This window comes from Lithohypha guttulata (assembly GCF_036872675.1).
Source record: "Lithohypha guttulata strain CCFEE 5908 chromosome Unknown scaffold_7, whole genome shotgun sequence".
In the NCBI taxonomy this organism is placed as follows: Eukaryota; Fungi; Ascomycota; class Eurotiomycetes; order Chaetothyriales; family Trichomeriaceae; genus Lithohypha; species Lithohypha guttulata.
The window spans coordinates 292,743-311,450 of record NW_027042756.1 but is presented as its reverse complement, the minus strand read 5'-3'; the positions used below and the strand labels follow the sequence as shown (position 1 = coordinate 311,450).

At 49.1% G+C, this 18,708-nt stretch overlaps 6 protein-coding genes across 6 annotated transcripts; 2 read left to right on the top strand and 4 right to left on the bottom strand.

Annotated features, from left to right (window-relative positions):
- Positions 1–109: 109 nt before the first annotated feature.
- Positions 110–1,591, top strand: DIA4 (Serine--tRNA ligase, mitochondrial; the record flags this gene model as incomplete). The annotated part of the gene is made up of 1 exon (XM_064902271.1): positions 110–1,591. The coding sequence occupies one exon, from the start codon at positions 110–112 to the stop codon at positions 1,589–1,591; it is 1,482 nt and encodes a 493-aa protein (XP_064751245.1).
- Positions 1,592–7,034: 5,443 nt separating this feature from the next.
- Positions 7,035–8,682, bottom strand: LTR64_007954 (uncharacterized protein; the record flags this gene model as incomplete). The annotated part of the gene is made up of 2 exons (XM_064902270.1): positions 7,035–7,642; positions 7,692–8,682. 2 exons carry the CDS (start codon positions 8,680–8,682, stop codon positions 7,035–7,037), a joined length of 1,599 nt encoding a protein of 532 aa, XP_064751244.1.
- Positions 8,683–9,742: 1,060 nt separating this feature from the next.
- Positions 9,743–12,421, bottom strand: DEF1 (RNAPII degradation factor; the record flags this gene model as incomplete). The annotated part of the gene is made up of 2 exons (XM_064902269.1): positions 9,743–12,072; positions 12,127–12,421. The coding sequence occupies 2 exons, from the start codon at positions 12,419–12,421 to the stop codon at positions 9,743–9,745; spliced, it is 2,625 nt and encodes an 874-aa protein (XP_064751243.1).
- Positions 12,422–13,005: 584 nt separating this feature from the next.
- Positions 13,006–14,217, top strand: LTR64_007952 (uncharacterized protein; the record flags this gene model as incomplete). Its single annotated transcript, XM_064902268.1, has 1 exon — positions 13,006–14,217. One exon carries the CDS (start codon positions 13,006–13,008, stop codon positions 14,215–14,217), a length of 1,212 nt encoding a protein of 403 aa, XP_064751242.1.
- A 735-nt stretch (positions 14,218–14,952) lies between these two features.
- On the bottom strand, positions 14,953–16,331 carry kes1_2 (Oxysterol-binding protein 4; the record flags this gene model as incomplete). The annotated part of the gene is made up of 2 exons (XM_064902267.1): positions 14,953–16,212; positions 16,263–16,331. The coding sequence occupies 2 exons, from the start codon at positions 16,329–16,331 to the stop codon at positions 14,953–14,955; spliced, it is 1,329 nt and encodes a 442-aa protein (XP_064751241.1).
- A 783-nt stretch (positions 16,332–17,114) lies between these two features.
- Positions 17,115–18,351, bottom strand: FBA1 (Fructose-bisphosphate aldolase 1; the record flags this gene model as incomplete). The annotated part of the gene is made up of 4 exons (XM_064902266.1): positions 17,115–17,675; positions 17,724–18,026; positions 18,080–18,242; positions 18,293–18,351. 4 exons carry the CDS (start codon positions 18,349–18,351, stop codon positions 17,115–17,117), a joined length of 1,086 nt encoding a protein of 361 aa, XP_064751240.1.
- Positions 18,352–18,708: the final 357 nt, after the last annotated feature.

Genomic DNA, 18,708 nt, shown 5'->3' with positions numbered 1-18,708 from the left:
GTAAATGTATAGTGACTGCAAAGTACCTCACTTGTCTCCACCTGCGAGTTTGGGGCATTGGCGTGTCGCGTTCGTGCTGGCCAGAAACTCTCTCCAAACTGAACAATCGATGCTTCCATGCAGAAGGCGCGGTCAAGCGCTCGCACGTCGATTCACAAGAAAACTGTCTGCAAGCACGCAATTGCATCAAGATGTCAGACCGACAACTGCGCCCAAACAGTTTCCGGACTTGAAGAGCATACGGAACAATCCCAAATTGTACTCAGAAAATGCAGTCACACGGAACTATGACAGACACAAAGATAGTCCTCGCAGAATAGCAGAGCTGTCTGAGACTGTCGCTGCAATCAACAAAAATCTGGTGCAGCCCAGAAGAGAGTTGAAAAATCTTGAGAAAAGACTGGGAGCTGCTCGTGCTGCGAAACAGGAAGATCAAGCTACACAGCTATACTCAGCCATACAGGCCTTAAGAAAGCAGGTTGACGATGGCTCTACACAGCAAGAGTCAGCTTCAGATACTGCTGCTGACTTAGCACTAGCTCTACCCAATCTCACCTCCCCGAACACACCTCTTAATGGCGAGCCGAAAGTCCTAGGCTATATCAACTACGATCCAGTGTGCCCACCTCAACCAGCTGCCGGAGCAGATCACTCAGTTATCGGGCAAGAGCTAGGACTATTGGACTTCTCCTCTGCCTCGACTACAACCGGCTGGGGTTTCTACTACCTGCTGAACGACGCTGTCCTTCTTGAACAAGCTCTGATTCAATATGCCACCTCGGTTGCTCTAAAACATGGCTGGAAGCGAATCACGCCGCCCTCGTTAGTATACTCTCATATCGCTGATTCTTGCGGCTTTCAACCGAGAGACGCAAATGATGAACAGCAGATATGGCAAGTTGCTCAGGCGGATCGTGATGTTGGGAAACCGAAGCGAAGTCTGGCTGCCACTGCCGAAATCCCGCTTGCTGCTCTCTGGGCTGACAAGGCCATACCTCAAAAGTCTCTGCCCTTGAAACTAATAGGCACAAGTCGCTGTTATCGTGCCGAAGCTGGAGCAAGAGGTGTTGACACGAAAGGTCTCTACCGTGTACACGAATTCACAAAGGTCGAAATGTTCGCCTGGGCTGATGCACCTCAAGGTGATAACTTGTCAGCAGAGAATACAACCGAGTATTCGACCCAGGTCTTTGATGAAATGGTCAGCATACAAACCGAGATCCTGTCTTCTTTAGGTCTACCTTGCCGCATCCTAGAAATGCCGTCCAGCGACCTTGGTGCTTCGGCCTTCCGGAAGATTGACATTGAAGCCTTCTTCCCGTCCAGATTAAGCCGCGATCAAGGTTGGGGAGAATTGACCTCTGTCTCGGTTTGTACAGACTATCAGAGCAGGAGATTGAATACTCGTGTCCAGGATGTGGACGGTGCCAAGACCCGCTTTCCTCATACCATCAATGGCACGGCATTGGCCGTTCCTCGTGTCATGGCTTGTATACTGGAAAACCACTGGCGATCAGACGATCGGGTAGTGGCCATACCGGAAGTTTTGAGACCATTCATGGGCGGTGCCACTACGATAGGACCTACTTAGAAGCCTTCATCGTGTTTGCGTGGTCTCAACTACTCGATGTGGACCGAACGTTCTTCGAGAGCACGAGAGATCATGGGAAGGTGGTACAGAATGGCATGGTGGCCACTCCATAAGACTGCTACAATGCAATCGCTTCTTGAGCACTGCAATCCAGCCTATGAATTGCCAGTTCCTTTCTGGCCCCTCCTGAAGCTCTCTACTAACCCCAAACCTTTGCGCAGTAGCGACAGGCTAAGCTTAAGTCAGCATCGCAGACAGAAAATGCTAAGTCCAACTAGGCGGAACCTGCCTGGGTCGTAAAAGCTAGTCTTATTCCAGGGACAACAGGATCGTTAAGGTTCGGCCTGAAATTGGCTGCATACGTGCAATCTATTTTGAAAAACATCTATCCTGTCAAGATATTGTACTGGTATAGAGTACATGACAGAACGAACTTACAAGAGCTGTTACATAAGTTCGACAAGCTCAGGGAGGCGACAAATACACTGTTCAAGAGAAACAAGAATCCATCACTTTACGCTACACGAGCTTGATCTTCAGGGGCGGAACACGTCCTGTTTTAGCGTGCCAAGCTCATAATCGTGAAACTGTGGCGGTAACTGTTCTTTTGCTCCCTGCAGATGACTTGCGGCACTATCGCCAATCTTGACCGGTCTGCAGCCTTTACTTCCTTGTAGCACATTTCCACGTCTCTTGAGACACATCGTGCCATCAGTGAGGCTGACACTTCCAGCTCTTTTCGAAAGACTCAGGCTGCCTATTTGGAAATGCCACAAGTCATGCACTAATGCGCACTGACCAGGATCTGAAACTGCATGAACTTGACCAGGCAAACACGGCGCAGTCGAGATTGTCGAATACGAGGTTCAAATATACTACTGTCGTGATCCCAAGCCACCTACCGAGTGTTAAGTGGTAACCCGTCTGCCTTTCCAGCACTCGGTTTTCATTTCGTTCGTCTACTTTCACCGTCACTCCTCGAGTCCTGATCGCGCCTGCCTCGACCGTAGTCTGTCGCTTTGTTCGCCCTTCCTTCGCTCATTGTTCAAGCTCACAAGTTGTGCGTACAAGCACACAAGTTGTTGACACTTCAAACTCGCCAGTCACACCAATCACCATGTCGCAATATCAACCATACCAACAGGCACAATATCCTCATAATGCAGACGCCTATCCTCAACCACACGCACAGCAGTCTTTCCCACCAGGCGCTCATCCACAAAACACTCAACCACCCACAATGGCCTACCAGCCCCAGCAGCCAGTCTCTGAAAAGCCCCAGCCTCACGTCCACGCACATGCTGTCGGCCAACAACACTCGGGCTCAAAGTTTGGAAACAAATGGCTCTTTGGACTCTTTGATTGTTTCTCGCCATTTGGCACTTGCTGTCTTGGAACTTGGTGTCCGGTGAGTATCTTCGAACCGTGGCCAGAAAATTATGCTAATGCTGTGTAGTGTATCCTTGCTGGCAAGACATACGCTCGAGAACATGGCGAGGGTGAGACCGATGGTTTCAACATGATGTGTATCGGTAACTGCTGCGCAATCTCTTTTGGTTTTGCTGGCTGTCTTCAGTGCATCATGAGGTATGTTGCCCATAGTATTCCTTATCACTTTTCGCAAATAAACACATTCCTGGGTTGACAAGTGCCTCGATGATGAATTCGACACTAACAGCCCATATAGATCTCAACAAAGAGAAAAGTACGGCATCGAATCCAATTCCTTCAACGACTTCTGCATCAGCTGCTGCTGCTCCTGCTGCGCTCTCAGTAAGTTATTACATATCAGCTCCTTGTGTCAGTTTGCTGACATCATCTGCAGTTCAAGAGGACAAAGAGAGTATCGTGCGAACCACTGGTATGAATCCGAAGACGAACATTGCATATCAACCTGTTCATCAGGGCATGCAGTATCCAGCTTAGTGTATTCGTTCTTGGAGGGATCCATGGACCCAAAGCTGGGTCAACGGATTCGAAGGTCATTCTTTGTCATTAATGTCTGGAGTTTTTCTATCTGCCGCAACAAAGCGCAAAGTGAGGTTAAGCTACAGCAGACTTCCACATATCTTCGCTTTCCACTCAACCTGGCTTCTTCTAATCCTTGTAATTTGAAGAGTTTGAGATAGTGGACGTTCAATTCAACGGTTTATGAGATCAATTGGTTATCTGAACAATAGTACTTCCAGGTGCAACTTTTAGCATGTCTTCTTTTGCGAGCAACCAGTATCTTTCCTCCACTACTAACACCGAGATATCGACACAGTTAATTCAGCACCGATTGACTGACGCTACCATATTGGGATCCAGAAGACCGCTGGATCTTTGGTTTTGGTTTTCAAGATGGGCGATCCGCAAGCAGATGCCTGGATACAACCGCTTGATGTCGAACATGGTACTTCTTTCAGCATGATAAAGGTTAGCCCAGGAAGAATTACTGGTGAACATAGCGGTTATGGTATTCACCTGAACTTATTGCTTGCTACCTCGCCTAATCTTGACACGCTCCACAGCTGTGAAAGAAGAGGCGCTGTCCTCGAGGCGACAGTACAGCCACGTTGAGCCTGCAATCTTTCAGATTTCCACAGCTGGCTTTATCGAAAAGATTTGCAGATACTTGATGCACGCTTTCCTGACGATTTCTTATGGTCGCAGTCCTTCTTCTGACGAAATGGCTGGAGGTCGCAGGACTTGAAGTTATTGCTTTCCAAAGGTTCTTGGCTTGTTTTCGAGCAAGTGGTCTCAACCCGGGAATAGCAGCAAGGAAGGCCCTGCCCTCCCACGACTTCCTCGACGCTGTCCACCTCTACAACGAAAATTGGGAGTTTATCCGCAATTGGATATCAGCACATCTTGTCTGGCATTTCCATTGTCCTAGCGAAGAACTCCGAGAAGCTGCAGCATGGTTACTCACGTATCTGTATCTAGGTGCAGCTTGTGCATATGCACAAGTCAAAGGTATGAATGCAATCATGAAGGTTGTGATCGCAAGTGCTGATGCATGATGGTGTAAAGCAGGTCTTATCCGAAGAACAGAGCACAATAAGAGTCCTCAAGCACCCTAGTCTTGTCAAGAGCTGGGCTAAGCGGCATGGAGTTGACCTAGAGGCATTGATCAACGCAACTTCGTCCGCAGGAAGTGCCTCTTCAATTACCAACACAGACGCAATGGCAGATGGGGAAGATTATGTAAAAGTCGCCGAACGGAGTGAAATTTATCCATTCGAACAATCTTATCGAGTCAGCAATCGTTTCGGCTGATCGTCTAGTTCGTTATTCAACATGTTCCATGGATCATCTGTAATCCATACATAAAACATAAAAGCCTCTTCGTATCACCCCTGTCTTCGGTCTCCAGCTTAATATTATCGCCTTCGCGTGGCTATACGAATACTACTACGTAAGAATATTGCGATATAAGCTTATCATACATGATCAGCCAGCTGTAATAGCCTCTCTAATTTAGGATATTACCGCCAGACGATGACGCCTTTGAAGCGCCTACCTACTGTCGCGATTGCAGGTGGCTCGGGACATCTTGGTCAGTATGTTGTAAAAGCGCTCATTTCACTAACCTTTCGATCGAGTTTTTCAGATATTATCTTGCTCAAGCGCAAAACAGGAAACAAAAGCGCTGAAGAGAAGTCAGCAGAGTCGACAACGCGATACTATGACGAAGCCAACCTCGCGGACTCCCTGAAAGATGTCGATGTGCTTATCAATACAATTGGAACTTCGGGCTATGCTTTTAGAGATCAACTTCTCTCTGCAGTCGCAGTTTCGAACGTCAAATTATATATTCCCTCCGAGTTCGGTGTGGATCATACAGTCCACGATTTTGACCATCCCGAGTGGGACCACAAGAAGATTCACTTCAACCTTGCCAACGAGACATTGAGGACCACAAGAATATGTCGCATCTTTATTGGATTGTTTACAGAAGATAGCATAGGGCCGTGGTTCGGCTTCAATACGAAGGATGCTGTTTATGAGTGTATAGGGTCTCAAGACACTCCAGTTTCGTTTACAGCACTCGTCGATGTTGGTAAGGCTGTTGCACAACTCTCCCGTATGCCTGTCGATACAGTTCCCTCACAATTGCACCTAGGTGGGGATACAGTTACTGTTCGAGATATCGCGCAGGTCATGGAAAAAGCAGGCTCATCTTCGATCCGTATTATTGAGCTAGACTTACCAGAATTCAAAAGAAGGACATTGAATACAGAGACGAGCGACCCCTCACAGCATATCAGATTTCTCATGGGCGAGGGACGTGTCGATCATAGTGAAAATAGGTTTGGGAACGATAACCAGCTTGTCAACAAAGACGAATCAATCTGGAAATGGATGACTATGAAGCAATACGCCTCAGAAAGTAAGGGTCGCCCCTGGTCTGGCGTAGGTTGGTCCGGTTCCGATCTAGTATAAGCCGCTGGCGGATCTCCTTTCTTTAAGACTGCTTAGAGACTAAATTCAGATGGATAGATCGGTACCTAGTGGATCAAAATGTCGAGTACAGAGTATACAAAGTTATCCTGTTGCAAGGACCTGGCACGTTACAAGTAGTGATAAAGTATAGGCATCACTTCTGAGAAAGTGACAGTACGCGGCTGATCATCAGGCATCCCCTCGTAAAAGTGGCGTGCCTGCTCCAACGAAAGCGAGAACACCCCTCATCACTCACCGTGGCACCTGATATGAGAGCCGAAGGGTTGGTGGCAGATGACGGAGGGCTCTCGAGGATGTAATAGAAGGCCACTTGGGACAGATACAAAGGGGGCAGTGGGATTCCTAACGTTCACATTACACGAAGCAAGCTACTATTCGTCTGTGGAACAAGTTTGCTCGAGGGGCTGTTGGTCAAAGATGGTGAAGGTGAAGTGAAAGGCAAGAGGCCTCGTATGAGGCTGTCAGGTATGATGCCGAGAACTTGTCCGACTTCCAGACATGGGAACCCATGATATTCTTGCTACCGTCGACAAACCTCATACTCAATAGGGATACCTCGACTGACTCAGGATTTGCAACCGTACCTTGAAGATGTGGTCTTCGCTGTGACTGGTTTCTTGACGGGCCCCAAGGTCGGCGGCCTTGACATAGACAGACCATCTATAGTCTATCATGTTTACAATTGTCTTCTATCCTATCGTTGTGCTGAAGGCGGTAACGGTGGTATTCTCAATGTCCCCAATTACTCCGCGCTACATCTTGCGACGCAGCACTTCTTACACGACATCGAGGCCTGTATATCGTGCTGCGTATCCTGCCCTCGCAGGCGACTTCCTATTGAATTTACGAATTGTGCATTAGTATGCAAGATCCGAACGTTAACAGCATACCAGTCTCGCATACCCTTATCATGGCAAAGCTTGCAGCATAGGCCCGAAGTTCTTCAGCCTCAACGATGCCCCTCGACTTCCTACTCGTAGTGTGCGGCCTTGATTCACGAGTTCTTCTTGGTGCATTCCCAATCTCGGCCTCCTCTGCTGAAGGCAGCCTGATAGAGATCGACATCAACATCCATCGTGTCAAGTGCTATCCAACTGAGGCCCGCCGTGAAGCAAACAGCATTGAACTCGTGACTCATCTTCCACTGGAAACCATCAGCCGTCACGTTGTCCACATAAGCTCGAAAACATAGGTCACGGTGAACCGAGTAGTCTAAACGATTCACGGCAATAGCCACTTTAGGTGCTCTCGGAAAGGGCTTCTCAAACTTTACGATACCATCATCTGAAGCCACAATTTTCGTGTTGACCCTGTAATTCAAAGTGGCAATTGTACCACTTGCAACACCTTTTAGGTCAGCTCTGTAAGCTATCCAAGTCGCACTCGCGAAATATAGCTTGCTTGCATCCCACGGCGTGACATGGAGCTGGAAAGACTCTGGCGTTATATCTGTAACGGTCGCATCAATGCGGAGATTCTGCGTGTCACCGGCGTCGAAACCCGATAACCAAACAAGCACTCTTGGAGGCTCTTCAAAAGGCGATGGAAATTTGGTAGTAGAACGTGGCCAATCGCATGGGAAGCTATTGGACCAGGCTCCCACTGCAAGAGTGTTAGTAAAGCCAATCCATAGCTGAGCAAGCGGGCATACCTTGAAAGTCCCGGTTATCTTGTGAAAGAGCTAGTAACGTGATTCCAGCCCTAAACAGCACAGTATCGGGCCAAGAATCGATCGTCAGCAAACAGTTTGAAGAGGAAGCATTCGCTCGTGTCCGAATATTCCTTCCGAAGCCCATCTTCTCCCACATGTCTGTCAAGCCGATTGAGATCTCCGTTTTGCTTGAATTGACTTGGTCGCGATGGAACAATCTGTTGCTGAGATTCCCACTATCGTGCAACTTGACCACTTGTGGCTGCGTCAAGTGTATGCTGTGGTATTCCTTCTTCAGCCGTGCCTTGGCATGCTGGCTACCCTCGCCATATATCAGTGGCATAAAGACACCAAATATGCCGAGTAGGCAGTAAGCCTCATCCTCTTCTACACTCGTCTTGCGGTCTTTAGCCCAGCGTAGTCTTTCCGCAGGCGGAAATTGTAAGAGAGGCTCTCCATGTAGCGCCAACTCGGGGATTTCGGTGATCTCATGAATCTGCGTGATAAGTGACGCCTTGCTTCCCAACTTCATTTTGTCAGACGAGAAGAACTCGACCTCCTGTGGAGCAAGAAGTTCCTGCAGTGTCCACCCTCGCTTGAACCAGCGACTGTCTTTGAAGGCAAACTCCCAACCTGGTTCACTCTTTACTTCAGACAGATAGACATAGCATTTCTCCGCGTTCTGGTACCATCTGAACATAGAGTTGATGGCCTCGCTCAATTCTGTAAGATCAGCCTTGTTGATGCAGCAGGTATCTATCCAAAAGTAGTCGATGCCATCTTCTGCCGCCTGCTCCGCGCAGAACTGAATTTTGGCACATCCAGGCTTCTTAGCTCCTGCTGCTGTCCCGACTTCGTTATATTTGACTTCCTTTTCGTTGTCTTCTTCCCATGTGTGTGATAAGATGGCATATGGTGGCTTATCCTCGCGACTATTGTATTTCCTGGAGAGGACAATCTGGCCATCCTGGTTCCATGTTAGAAATCGCATTATCGGCTCGAAGGAAGATTCTCCTGAGGGTCAATGTCGATAGGTACAGACGTACATGTCGGTTCTCTATCACTTTGAAACATTCGTTACCACCAAGGATGCTTACAGATACCCATCCTCAAGGGATTGGACTTGGCTATGTTATACATAGAAACGACTTATCGCGCGCTAAAGGAGGCTTCGACAAATGCGAGTTCTACTCATCAGGCAATTTAGCCATGCACCAATAGGCACTATCCTCCACCATGGAAGCAGTGTTTACCGGTTTGAGGAGCACTAATTTATACTTGACACCTGATACACAGATGATTAAGTACGGTTTATCTATATCTTTAGAAGGCTAGATCTTAAGGGGGTTTACTACTACTGGTTCTACCACATACACTGTGTATTTAAAAGGCATATATTTCTAAGAAGGTCGCAGAGAAAATACGGTCAAGCACGCTTAATTACTTCAAGTCTACGGAGTAGTCCAAGCGGTGTAGAGGAGTAAGCCATTATTTTCCTTGGCGTTTTCTCGCGTGGATCTGAAGCAGTGAAGCATGCGACATTCTGTACGGAGGTGAGTGACCAGCCTCTGAGTGAGGTACATACGAGTCGAACAGCTCCTATTGCCAGACCAACATCAATGGCTTCACACGCCTTCGATCAACCGTAATACCAGCAGTTGCGACCGTCAACACTACTTCGAGCATTAGCGATAGAAGCCAAGACTGCACAGATAAAAGACGGGAGAATTCAATACATTGTCAAGGGAACACGATCTCCTCGACCTTCAGCCAAAATATGGTAGATTTTGGTTATGCTCTGCGGCCGATCAAGCCCTTTCCCCGTCCTAACCCATTACTTCAATTTCCATCGAAGCATTTCTTATCTTATGATTGTACAAATTAACACAGCCGTGTCTGTAAGGTAAGACATCTGAAGCAGATCGAGCGGCCATCGTCATCACACTGCCCAAAACCGAATAGTGGAGAAAAAACGATCTTCGACCTATTTGGTCATTGTTGTATCTGATGATACTATGTGTTCAGTCAGATCGTAGCAATCGGCGACCCTTCTAGTGTTGCCCGCTACCATACTGATTCGCCGACCAGTTCCTACCATATGCTGCGCCATATCCAGCAAAAGCACTGTTCGAACCATAACCACCGTAGCTCGAATGATTGTGATTATTCTGGTTACCACCAAAGCCGCCATATTGGGGATAACCACTAAACGCCTGTTGTCCTTGATGTGGCAGACCGCTTTGGTGCTGGCCTGCCATATTTTGTGCTGCGGAGCCTGGTCGACCGCCCTGGAGTGACGGGCTGGGACCTGTTGGCTTGGCAGGATCTTCACTACCATGAGCACCGTGTTGAGCTTGACCAAAACCGGAAGGAGTTCGACCGAAAGGGTCTTGCATTCCACCTCCATACGCGTTCGAGCCTGTGCTTGATTGTGGACCTTCCAGTGGTTGAGTAGATCCTGCTCGACCATAGCCTTCGCGGCCAGTAAAAGCTGTATTACCTGGCGAAGAAGAATACTCTTGTGAGTATTGGTGCTGAGGACCGCCGTACATGCCTGACTTGCCATAGCTGGAGGAATAACCTTGATTCTGAGCGTAACCGTACTGATTGTTGTAGAAGTCCTCTTGTCGTCTCACATCGTCGAACATTGGTCTGTTAGCACCATATCTGTGATTGGCATGAGCTCCATGGGCGCCAGGAGCTGTATGACCGGCATGACCCATTGAACCGTATGAATTGTATTGAGGATAACCAGAACCGTAGCTGCCGCCATATTGACCGTATGGGTAGCCGGCGTGAGCGTTGGGACCCTGTTGCATGTGAGAAGACTGTTGATGCTGGTGAGCTGCAACGTTGGGGTTGGGAGTGTTGTGGCCACTAGCTTGAACATCTTGATTTGAGTAACCACGAGGACCAGCAGAAGCGTACTGTGCGGGCACTTCTTGTGCTGATGTACCTAACGCACTACCACTACGTTGTTGATCATGACCTTGACCGTACTGGTAGTACTGTTGATAATCGCGACCATAGTAGTGTTGATAGGCCTCCTGCTGGCTAGTTGGCACCTGAGATTGACCTGGCAACTGGTTCGTAAAAGGCTCGGTTTGAGGATGTTGAGGCTGCTGACTGAAAGGATCATACGGTTTCTGACCTTGAGCATATCGGTACTGATCTGGATAGGAGCTTTGCTGCTGAGGAGACGGGTCTTGGATAGCTTGCGGGGCCGAAGGAAGACCAGCTGGAGCACGTTGGGCTTGTGGTTCGCTGGGCGGCTCGACTGCGGTCGATGATGCAGGGACTTGGGATTCAGCAGTGGCTGGCGCGGGTGGAAGTGAAGCTCGTGGAGCAGCAGGAGAATCATCGAGAAGTTGTGTACGAGTTTCTGGCTCTTCTCGGTCCTCATCGGCCTCAGTATCTTCGCTGTCCATACCCATTTTGCCAAACTGTACAGCTGCCCTATCAACTGCATGATTGCCGGGCATGACAACAGCCTCTTGCTGGTCCATAACCTTTCTCGAATAGCTTGCAGATCTGCCTGCGCCGGTCGTAGCTCGGAGAGCACTTGCAGCGTGGCCTGACATGCCTGGACGAACCGCCTGCACATTAGGCAAAGCTGGATTGACAGGACCATCTTGAGTGCTTGCAACTGTGCTCACAACTGTGCCAGATGAAAGGGGATGGGAAGCATCTGGCAATTTGTTCACATTCTCTTTAGTCAGCTCATCACCAGGCGGAACCATGTCGCTAGGCGCGATATCGGAATGAGGCGCGGAGGGCAGTTCGGTAGGACCATCATCCACCTCGATCGATTCAATTGGGGATGCAACGTTCTTCTCAATCGGTGTCTCGATAGCAGCAATTGAGCTTGACTCCTCGGGTGCAGCTACTGGAATTTCGGGGACTGTCTCGTGCTCTGGAGTGGTTTCGTGTGCGGATGGAGATTCGTGTTCATTCGTGGTGGGCAGGATAGGGGTCTGGACTTGAGTAGGTTTCGCAAATAGTGAGGCCCAACCACTAGCTTTCTGATTGGGAGCAGCTGAAGAAGCAGGCTTAGGCTTCTTGGTTTCCAGGGAATCAAGAGCGTCCTTGCCTGGCTCATTGGCCCAGTCTTGTGCATGCGCAGTAGCATCGCCATTCGTCGCAGCAGCAGACTCGCCATATCCATTGTTCGTAGCTGCTGACTTCTCGGCAGGCTTGGTGCCGTTGGCTGTAGAGACGGCGCGACCGGCGCGACCTCCTCGAGTACCTCTATCAGCGCCTCTGCCACGTCCACGAGTGTCCACACCACCTCGTCCTCGACCTCTGGAGCTTGCATCAGCAGGGGTCGTGGTCACTTTCGTCTTGTCCTTCTTCTTGACTTCACCCCATTGGGAAATTGTACCTATGATATATTAGTGGATTGTCGCTGAAAGGGACAGGCAGTAGGCAGGCATACCAGAAGTAATTCTGTCCATGGCTGTGATTTCGTCGCCATTTGTCTCCTGCAGAGCAAACACTAGGTCTTCATCGCTCCAACCTTCACAAACCTCCCTCATCAGAGGCAGCTTGTCAGCATACTTGGATTTTAACTCGCCGAGCTCTCCCTGATCTTCTTGAGGTTCAATGTTTTCCTGATCTTCAGTTCTTGAGGAGTATGACTTTCCACCTCTTGTACCACGATAACCTCCTCTCCCTCCTCGGAAACTACCACGGCCCCTTGTGGAGGAGCCTCGTGCCTGTACTTCTGACATGGTTGTATGTGGAAGTGTGTGTGCTTGCTATGTGCGTGAGGACAGAGTGGAAAGGCTAATACAGTAGCCTACGGAATTGGTGGATATGGGAGGTAAATATGACGACTGTTGTAGGAAACTTAAGGTCCTTGCCGAGAGAGCAAGTCGCCTTGAGTAAGACGCCGAAATTATCAAAGGTTCAAGTGCAGGCAGGAAATGATCATTGGAAGGGTAGGAGAAGCTGGCTGTGTTTGTTGTAAACGTGGAAAGAGAACACGCTGAAGGTTCAAAGGGCTTCGCTCGCTGCGCGCTGAGGCAGGCCGCGTCGAGATTGTGACGAATGGCCGTCCTAGACCCACTATCAACGCAGTAACTAGGGCTGTTTCGCAAGATCCTCGTCCGGTCCTTGCCAAGACTTTATGGCCTCACGTAACCTGATCTCCAACTTGGATGCGGCGGATGTATGATCAGCACTGCGCTGTCCTCGATTGAATCCACGTCTCAGATCGGTTTCGGGGTCTTCTACGAAGCGCTGTAGGAATCGCGCATCTATGGACGTGTTATGATGTGACAGACGACCTCGTCAAGGAGGTTTATCGCCAGCCATGAGGACAACAACCGCGCTTGCTGCGCGTATGAGCAAGCTACTCGCGAACCTTCACCCACCTAGTCCGCTCACTGCACAAGAGGGTCAGCGCCTGCTCAACGTGCTTCAGACCTCTTTCAAGAAGGAATTGGACGCTCATCACCCAAATCCACGACAATTCGTACAAGAAGACCATGCTATACCTACTGGCAACCTGAGCACTTCATCGTACGCCACTTCCGCCCATTTCGGCTCTATACTGTCACATTCGATCCTTGGTAACCTCGAGGGCTTACAGACCAAGCAAGATGCGCTCAGAAAGTTCGACCAACTGGTTGCCGAATCTCGGATCGATACTGCCAGATTGACAAGTCTCATGAAATGGTATAATCAAGCAGTCCAAGGTGATGGTGGTGTTGTATCCAGCGAACGTCTTGGAGATAAGCTGAATACCTGGTTGCTTTCCACGAACCACACCGCTAGAGAGCAGTTCTTTCTGGACGGGCACAGTCTCGGCATTGCTATTGCTATGCTCAACCACGAGAAAAACGAATCAATACTATGGAATTGGCTTAGAACCGTCTACGAAAGGCAAACAATCGATGCCAGCCTGCAATCTAAACAATGGCTTCATGTCGAGGATATTTTGGTCTCTGCCTTGATGCGCCTGGCAATCTCTCACAACGACCTCAACGAAGCTACTGCACAATTCAATCAAGCTTGTGCATATCGACTCAGCTCAGGACGTGCTGATCCACGACTCCAATCAAACTCTTCTGCGGAGCATAATGTACCTATGATATCTGCTGGCAGACGGCTGGCTTCTGCTATCATCTACCATCGCCTCAACCACGGTATTGATGTGGATCTTTTCTCGACTGCACTCGAATGCCTTCCTTCCTGGTTGATTGATCCCGCCACAAGCAAGGCCTTCTGCACGCTGTACCATCCATCACAGCCATCTGCAAAACCACTCTACCGACACCTTAAAACCGAATCACAAGCCGCTCTCCTCGTTCAACGGCAAGAGAAAGCAAGTCCTACCTCTCGCAAAACAGTCATGACCGCTCTTCTAGATGCTTCAAAACTACAACTTGAGCAGGGCAAGAGAGCACAGGCTTCTTTCTTACTTGATTTTGCCATCGACCACTATCCCGACTTCTTGCCTCCTCGCGAGAAGAAGGAAGTTGAGCCTCAACTTGAACTTTCCTTTACCTTCGCTCCTGGGTGAGGCTTTTGTGCGCTCAATCGTCAACAGTACTCACTACAAGAAGCATATAAAGAACTACAATCCCACGCAATATGCAAAGATGTTATACTTCCCATCTTGTCCTCGCGTAACATTCAACAACGTCCAGACGACTACTACGAATACACCTCCTCTCACAGTACAGAGGTGTGCAGCATAACCTCCATTGCACCCAATGTGCAAGAACTCGACACTCCTGGACAACTTCTCGATCATTCTGTTAGTCCTGACAAAATCATCGACAACAAGAAGAAGAGATTCCAGAAAGGGAGTCTTTTCATAGAGAGCCTTGAGTTCTTCGGGACTTGATGAACCTGAAAAGAAGATCGGAGCGAGAAGTCATCAAGCGTCTAGGATACGACAGGTATAAAAGAAGTGTGTTTATCTTACGTTGGAAAAGATGGAAAGGGAGACGAGACGAAAACAAGACAGCACGGACTAGCGAGCTGTGAAGGGGATGTGCTTGGGAGAACGACGAGAAACTAGGCGTCGTGAAAGTAGGAAGAAAGAGCAAAGGCTGCCTGATGGTTATCTGATATTGAATTGCATTGAAGGACTTGAACGAATGAGAAGTCTTGGACTATGGGAGGGCAAGGGCATGTCTAGCCTGCAGAATACAAGGTCGAAAAGAAAATCAAACACAGGCGATTATGATGTTCTTTTGCACATGTTATATCTAGGAAATCCCAGAAATCTGCAAGAGACTGTCGCTTCCATTTACGGACCCGTCGTAGCAGTTGGAGGAGTAATATTGTTCCCAGTCTCTCCCAGCGCCTCTAGCCCATCAGCGTGGAACGGACGTTGCGCACTCCTCCCCTTGGCCGCGTCGTACCGCCAGACACCATTGGTCTTATCTGGCGCCGCACCATCCCAAGCACTCGAGTACGGTTGGCCGCTCGTCAGATCCTTGGCGAGCTTGTTGAAGTGTTTCTCAAGGAGATCAGTGCTCTTGATCGAGCCAGTCTGCTCGTCGGGCTGGGAGAAGAACGTTCTCTTCCATGTACGGTGCTCATCAGCTTCCTTCTTTCGGAGAGCACGTTGAGCATTCTCAATTCGCGATTTGTACAGGCTGATCCCGTCTAGATCGCCCCTTTCGATACACTTGGCTACGTTATTCCAGGCTCGTCGACTTTCCAGCACATCTTGCTGCTCTAGTGGCGGCAGAATGAGTTTGCTGAGACGAGTGGTCTTTGCGGAAACTGTTTCAAGCTCTTTGTTCCTCTTGCCACCGTCACCCTCCTTGATGACGAAAGTGTCGTTCCACTGCCCCTCGAGGGAGTAGAGGGGATGCTTCTCAGAGCCATCGCCCTCTTTCCACAGCGCCGCGTTAAAGCTGTTTTTCTTACCACTGAGCCATCCTTTCCCAGCATAGTCAATTTTGGCGATGTAGCCTGAGCTAGAGACAACGTGGGTGTATTTCTCACATTCAATAAATGGGGCGCCGTAGATGAGGTTCTCGACATGGAGTGCTGGTAAGGTGATGAGATAAGTCTCCGGCTCGTTGCTGCCTGGCGGATACAGGGTCAATAAACTATGGCCAACTTGCTTGACGTGTATGGTTCTGCTAAAACTCGCTCTTTGACCATTGTACCCTTGCAGCTTTATCCTGTTCTTCTCATTGGTGATGCAGTAGGCTGTAACCGGAGGATGATGTGAGACTTGCTCGGAAACGAGTTCGGTGCGGCCTAGGTTTCCTTCCTCCCAGTGACCAAGAAATAGCTCACCAAGGAAGGGATTCAGCGGTTTCTTCTCGTTGCCGTACTTCTCACTTCTAGAACAATACTGCTGATGTAAAGTGTTTATCAACCATCTTAGCACGAGTAGGGCTCGTTTTGCCGGGTCGGGTTCTCGGGTTGGTGCGATCCATAATTCTTGGTTCTCGGTCCAGTATGCCGAGAACTCAACGAGTGACTGAGAGGAGAGGATAAAGGCAGGAGCGGTTAGGGAGGATAGGTCGCCATTAAATGAAGCGATAGACTGCAGGAATGAGCGCATGGCTCGGATTCTAGAAGCATCGGGCGCCATACCTTCAGGAAAGATGTCCAAGAGCCACGGCTGGAGGCAGGCACTGCACCTCCTTCTACTTCTGCCGGCATGCTGAACGGTGTTTATCTAGCTGCGAGATAACCGAGTATGAGTCAGCAGGGCACAAGCGAGTTCTGGGTATCTCGGCAAGGCAAGGGTTGCGGCGTTGGTCTGGTGGGGGGATGTTGAGAAACAAAAGATATGAATGGAAGCCTTGAGGATTAGAAACCAAGACTGGTAAGGTGTCGCAAGAGATGCAGGATTGACGGCTCTGTTGGAAATTTCGGACTGAGCTTAACCTCTTCTGCAATATGTGGTATTGATTGATTGGAGCAGGCAATTGAAGTGAGAACCGTAATGGTCGAGTGAGAACGAGTGTAGTCTCACGGAAGAAGGTGTTCCTGGGTCGGTCCTGCTACTAGCTATCTTCATCAATAATGTCGCATAACTATGCGAAGCAGTTGCATTCCGTGCATAGCGATGTGAAAGGACAACGTTGATCTATGGATACGTGCCCCACATGCTGCAATGTGATGTCATGGGCACGAACAGCCCACCAGCAAACAGGCGAGCCGCCAACATGGCATCATCCAAGGTTTTTAGGCAAGCCACGTTCGAGGAAAGCGCATGCTTTCAGCAGCATCGAGTCTCGTGCATTTGGGGTGTGAAGCAGGAGATCTTCTAACGATTCATGTCAAATCCCTGGAAATGAAACTGCGGCCATATTTGAGGTGGGGTTAACAATTCCATTGATTCTGCTAGGTAATACTCAAAGCTATGTGCAAAGGGCCATGAGGAAAGCTGTTCAATTTGCGAAAAGGCCAGAGCATACTTTTACACCTTGTTTGACAGATTTACAACTTGTTGGAAGCGTTAAAGTCATCCAGCGCCTCGGCGACACGAGCAGTCATGGTCTTCTCTCCCTCACGTACCCAGACACGAGGGTCGAAATATTTCTTGTTTGGCTTGTCTTCACCGTCAGGGTTACCTACCTGCTTCTGCAAGTAGTCGTGCTTGTTCTGGATGTAGTCTCGGATACCTGTCAAGTAGGCGTACTGCAGATCGGTGTCTAGGTTGACCTTGACGACACCATAGCTGATGGCGTCGAGGTATTCCTTCTTCGAGCTACCTGAGCCACCGTGGAAAACGAGGAAGACAGGCTTGTCCTCCTTGAGCTTTTCCTGCTCCTTGACGTACTTCTGGTGCTTGTCGAGGAGTTCTGGGTGAAGCTTGACGTTGCCTGGCTTGTAGACACCGTGGACATTGCCAAAGCCAGCTGCGATGGAGAAATATGGGGAAATCTCCTTCAAAGTCTTGTAGATTCTGTGGATGTCTTCCGGTTGAGTGTACAGGGAGTTGTTATCGACATCTTCGTTGTTGACACCATCTTCTTCACCACCAGTGATACCAATTTCCTGTACCAGTTAGCTGTGTTGACGCAAAATTTGTCTAGTTATTCTCACCATTTCCAGCCACTGCTTCATTGGAGCAGCCCGCTTGAGGTACTTGGCAGTGGTCTCGATGTTCCAGTCGACCTCCTCTTCTGACAGATCGATCATGTGGGACGAGAAGAGTGGCTCGCCGTGTTCCTTGAAGTAGGCCTCATCTGCGTCCATCATGCCATCGAGCCATGGCAATAGCTTCTTGGCACAGTGGTCGGTGTGCAATACGACGGGAACTCCATATAGGGGAGCAACGGATCGGATGTAGTGTGCTGCAGCGACAGCACCACCAACAGAGGCTTCTTGGTTCTTGTTGCCAATACCCTGTCATCTCATGTCAACCACTTGTTAGAGCCGTCTATCTTTGGTTCGCGTACCTTTCCTGCAAAGTATGCTGCACCACCTTGTGATGCTTGAAGGATGATAGGGGACTTTTTATCTCGAGCAGCCTCAAGAGCTGCTACAACAGTGGATGACGAGGTAACATTAATAGCTGGAATGGCAAACTTGTTTTCCTGGGCATAGTTGAATAGCTTCAGCCTGTCGCACTGTCAGTCTCTGAACGGACCTTGCGAGCTATCACAACGTACACATCGTCGCCAACGATGACACCGGTCTTGCGCGAGAGAACGTCTTGTGCACCACCCATTTTGCTTTTTGGTATAGATGTCGTTTTGTAGAATACAAGAAGTAGGATCGAGCTCTTCGCTTTGTATACAGGAGGTGAAGAATTTGCGGTTTAAGAGCTACGAGTATGCCTTTCTTCAATAGATGAACGAACGACACAAAGCCCACCGTAAACACAACCCCGCCCCACAACATGACGGAAGTCGCACCCCTCACGATTTTGCTTTCCGTTTCGGACGGCTTCGTAACAAACACAGTCACCTCTTGGCGGAGGTTGAGTACTTGCCGCGTCGACATTCCTACTTGCTCACCATGAATGGCAAGTCCTTGGCGAAAAGACTCGTCAACTATTAGGAGTCGATTTCAGTTGACTCACAAT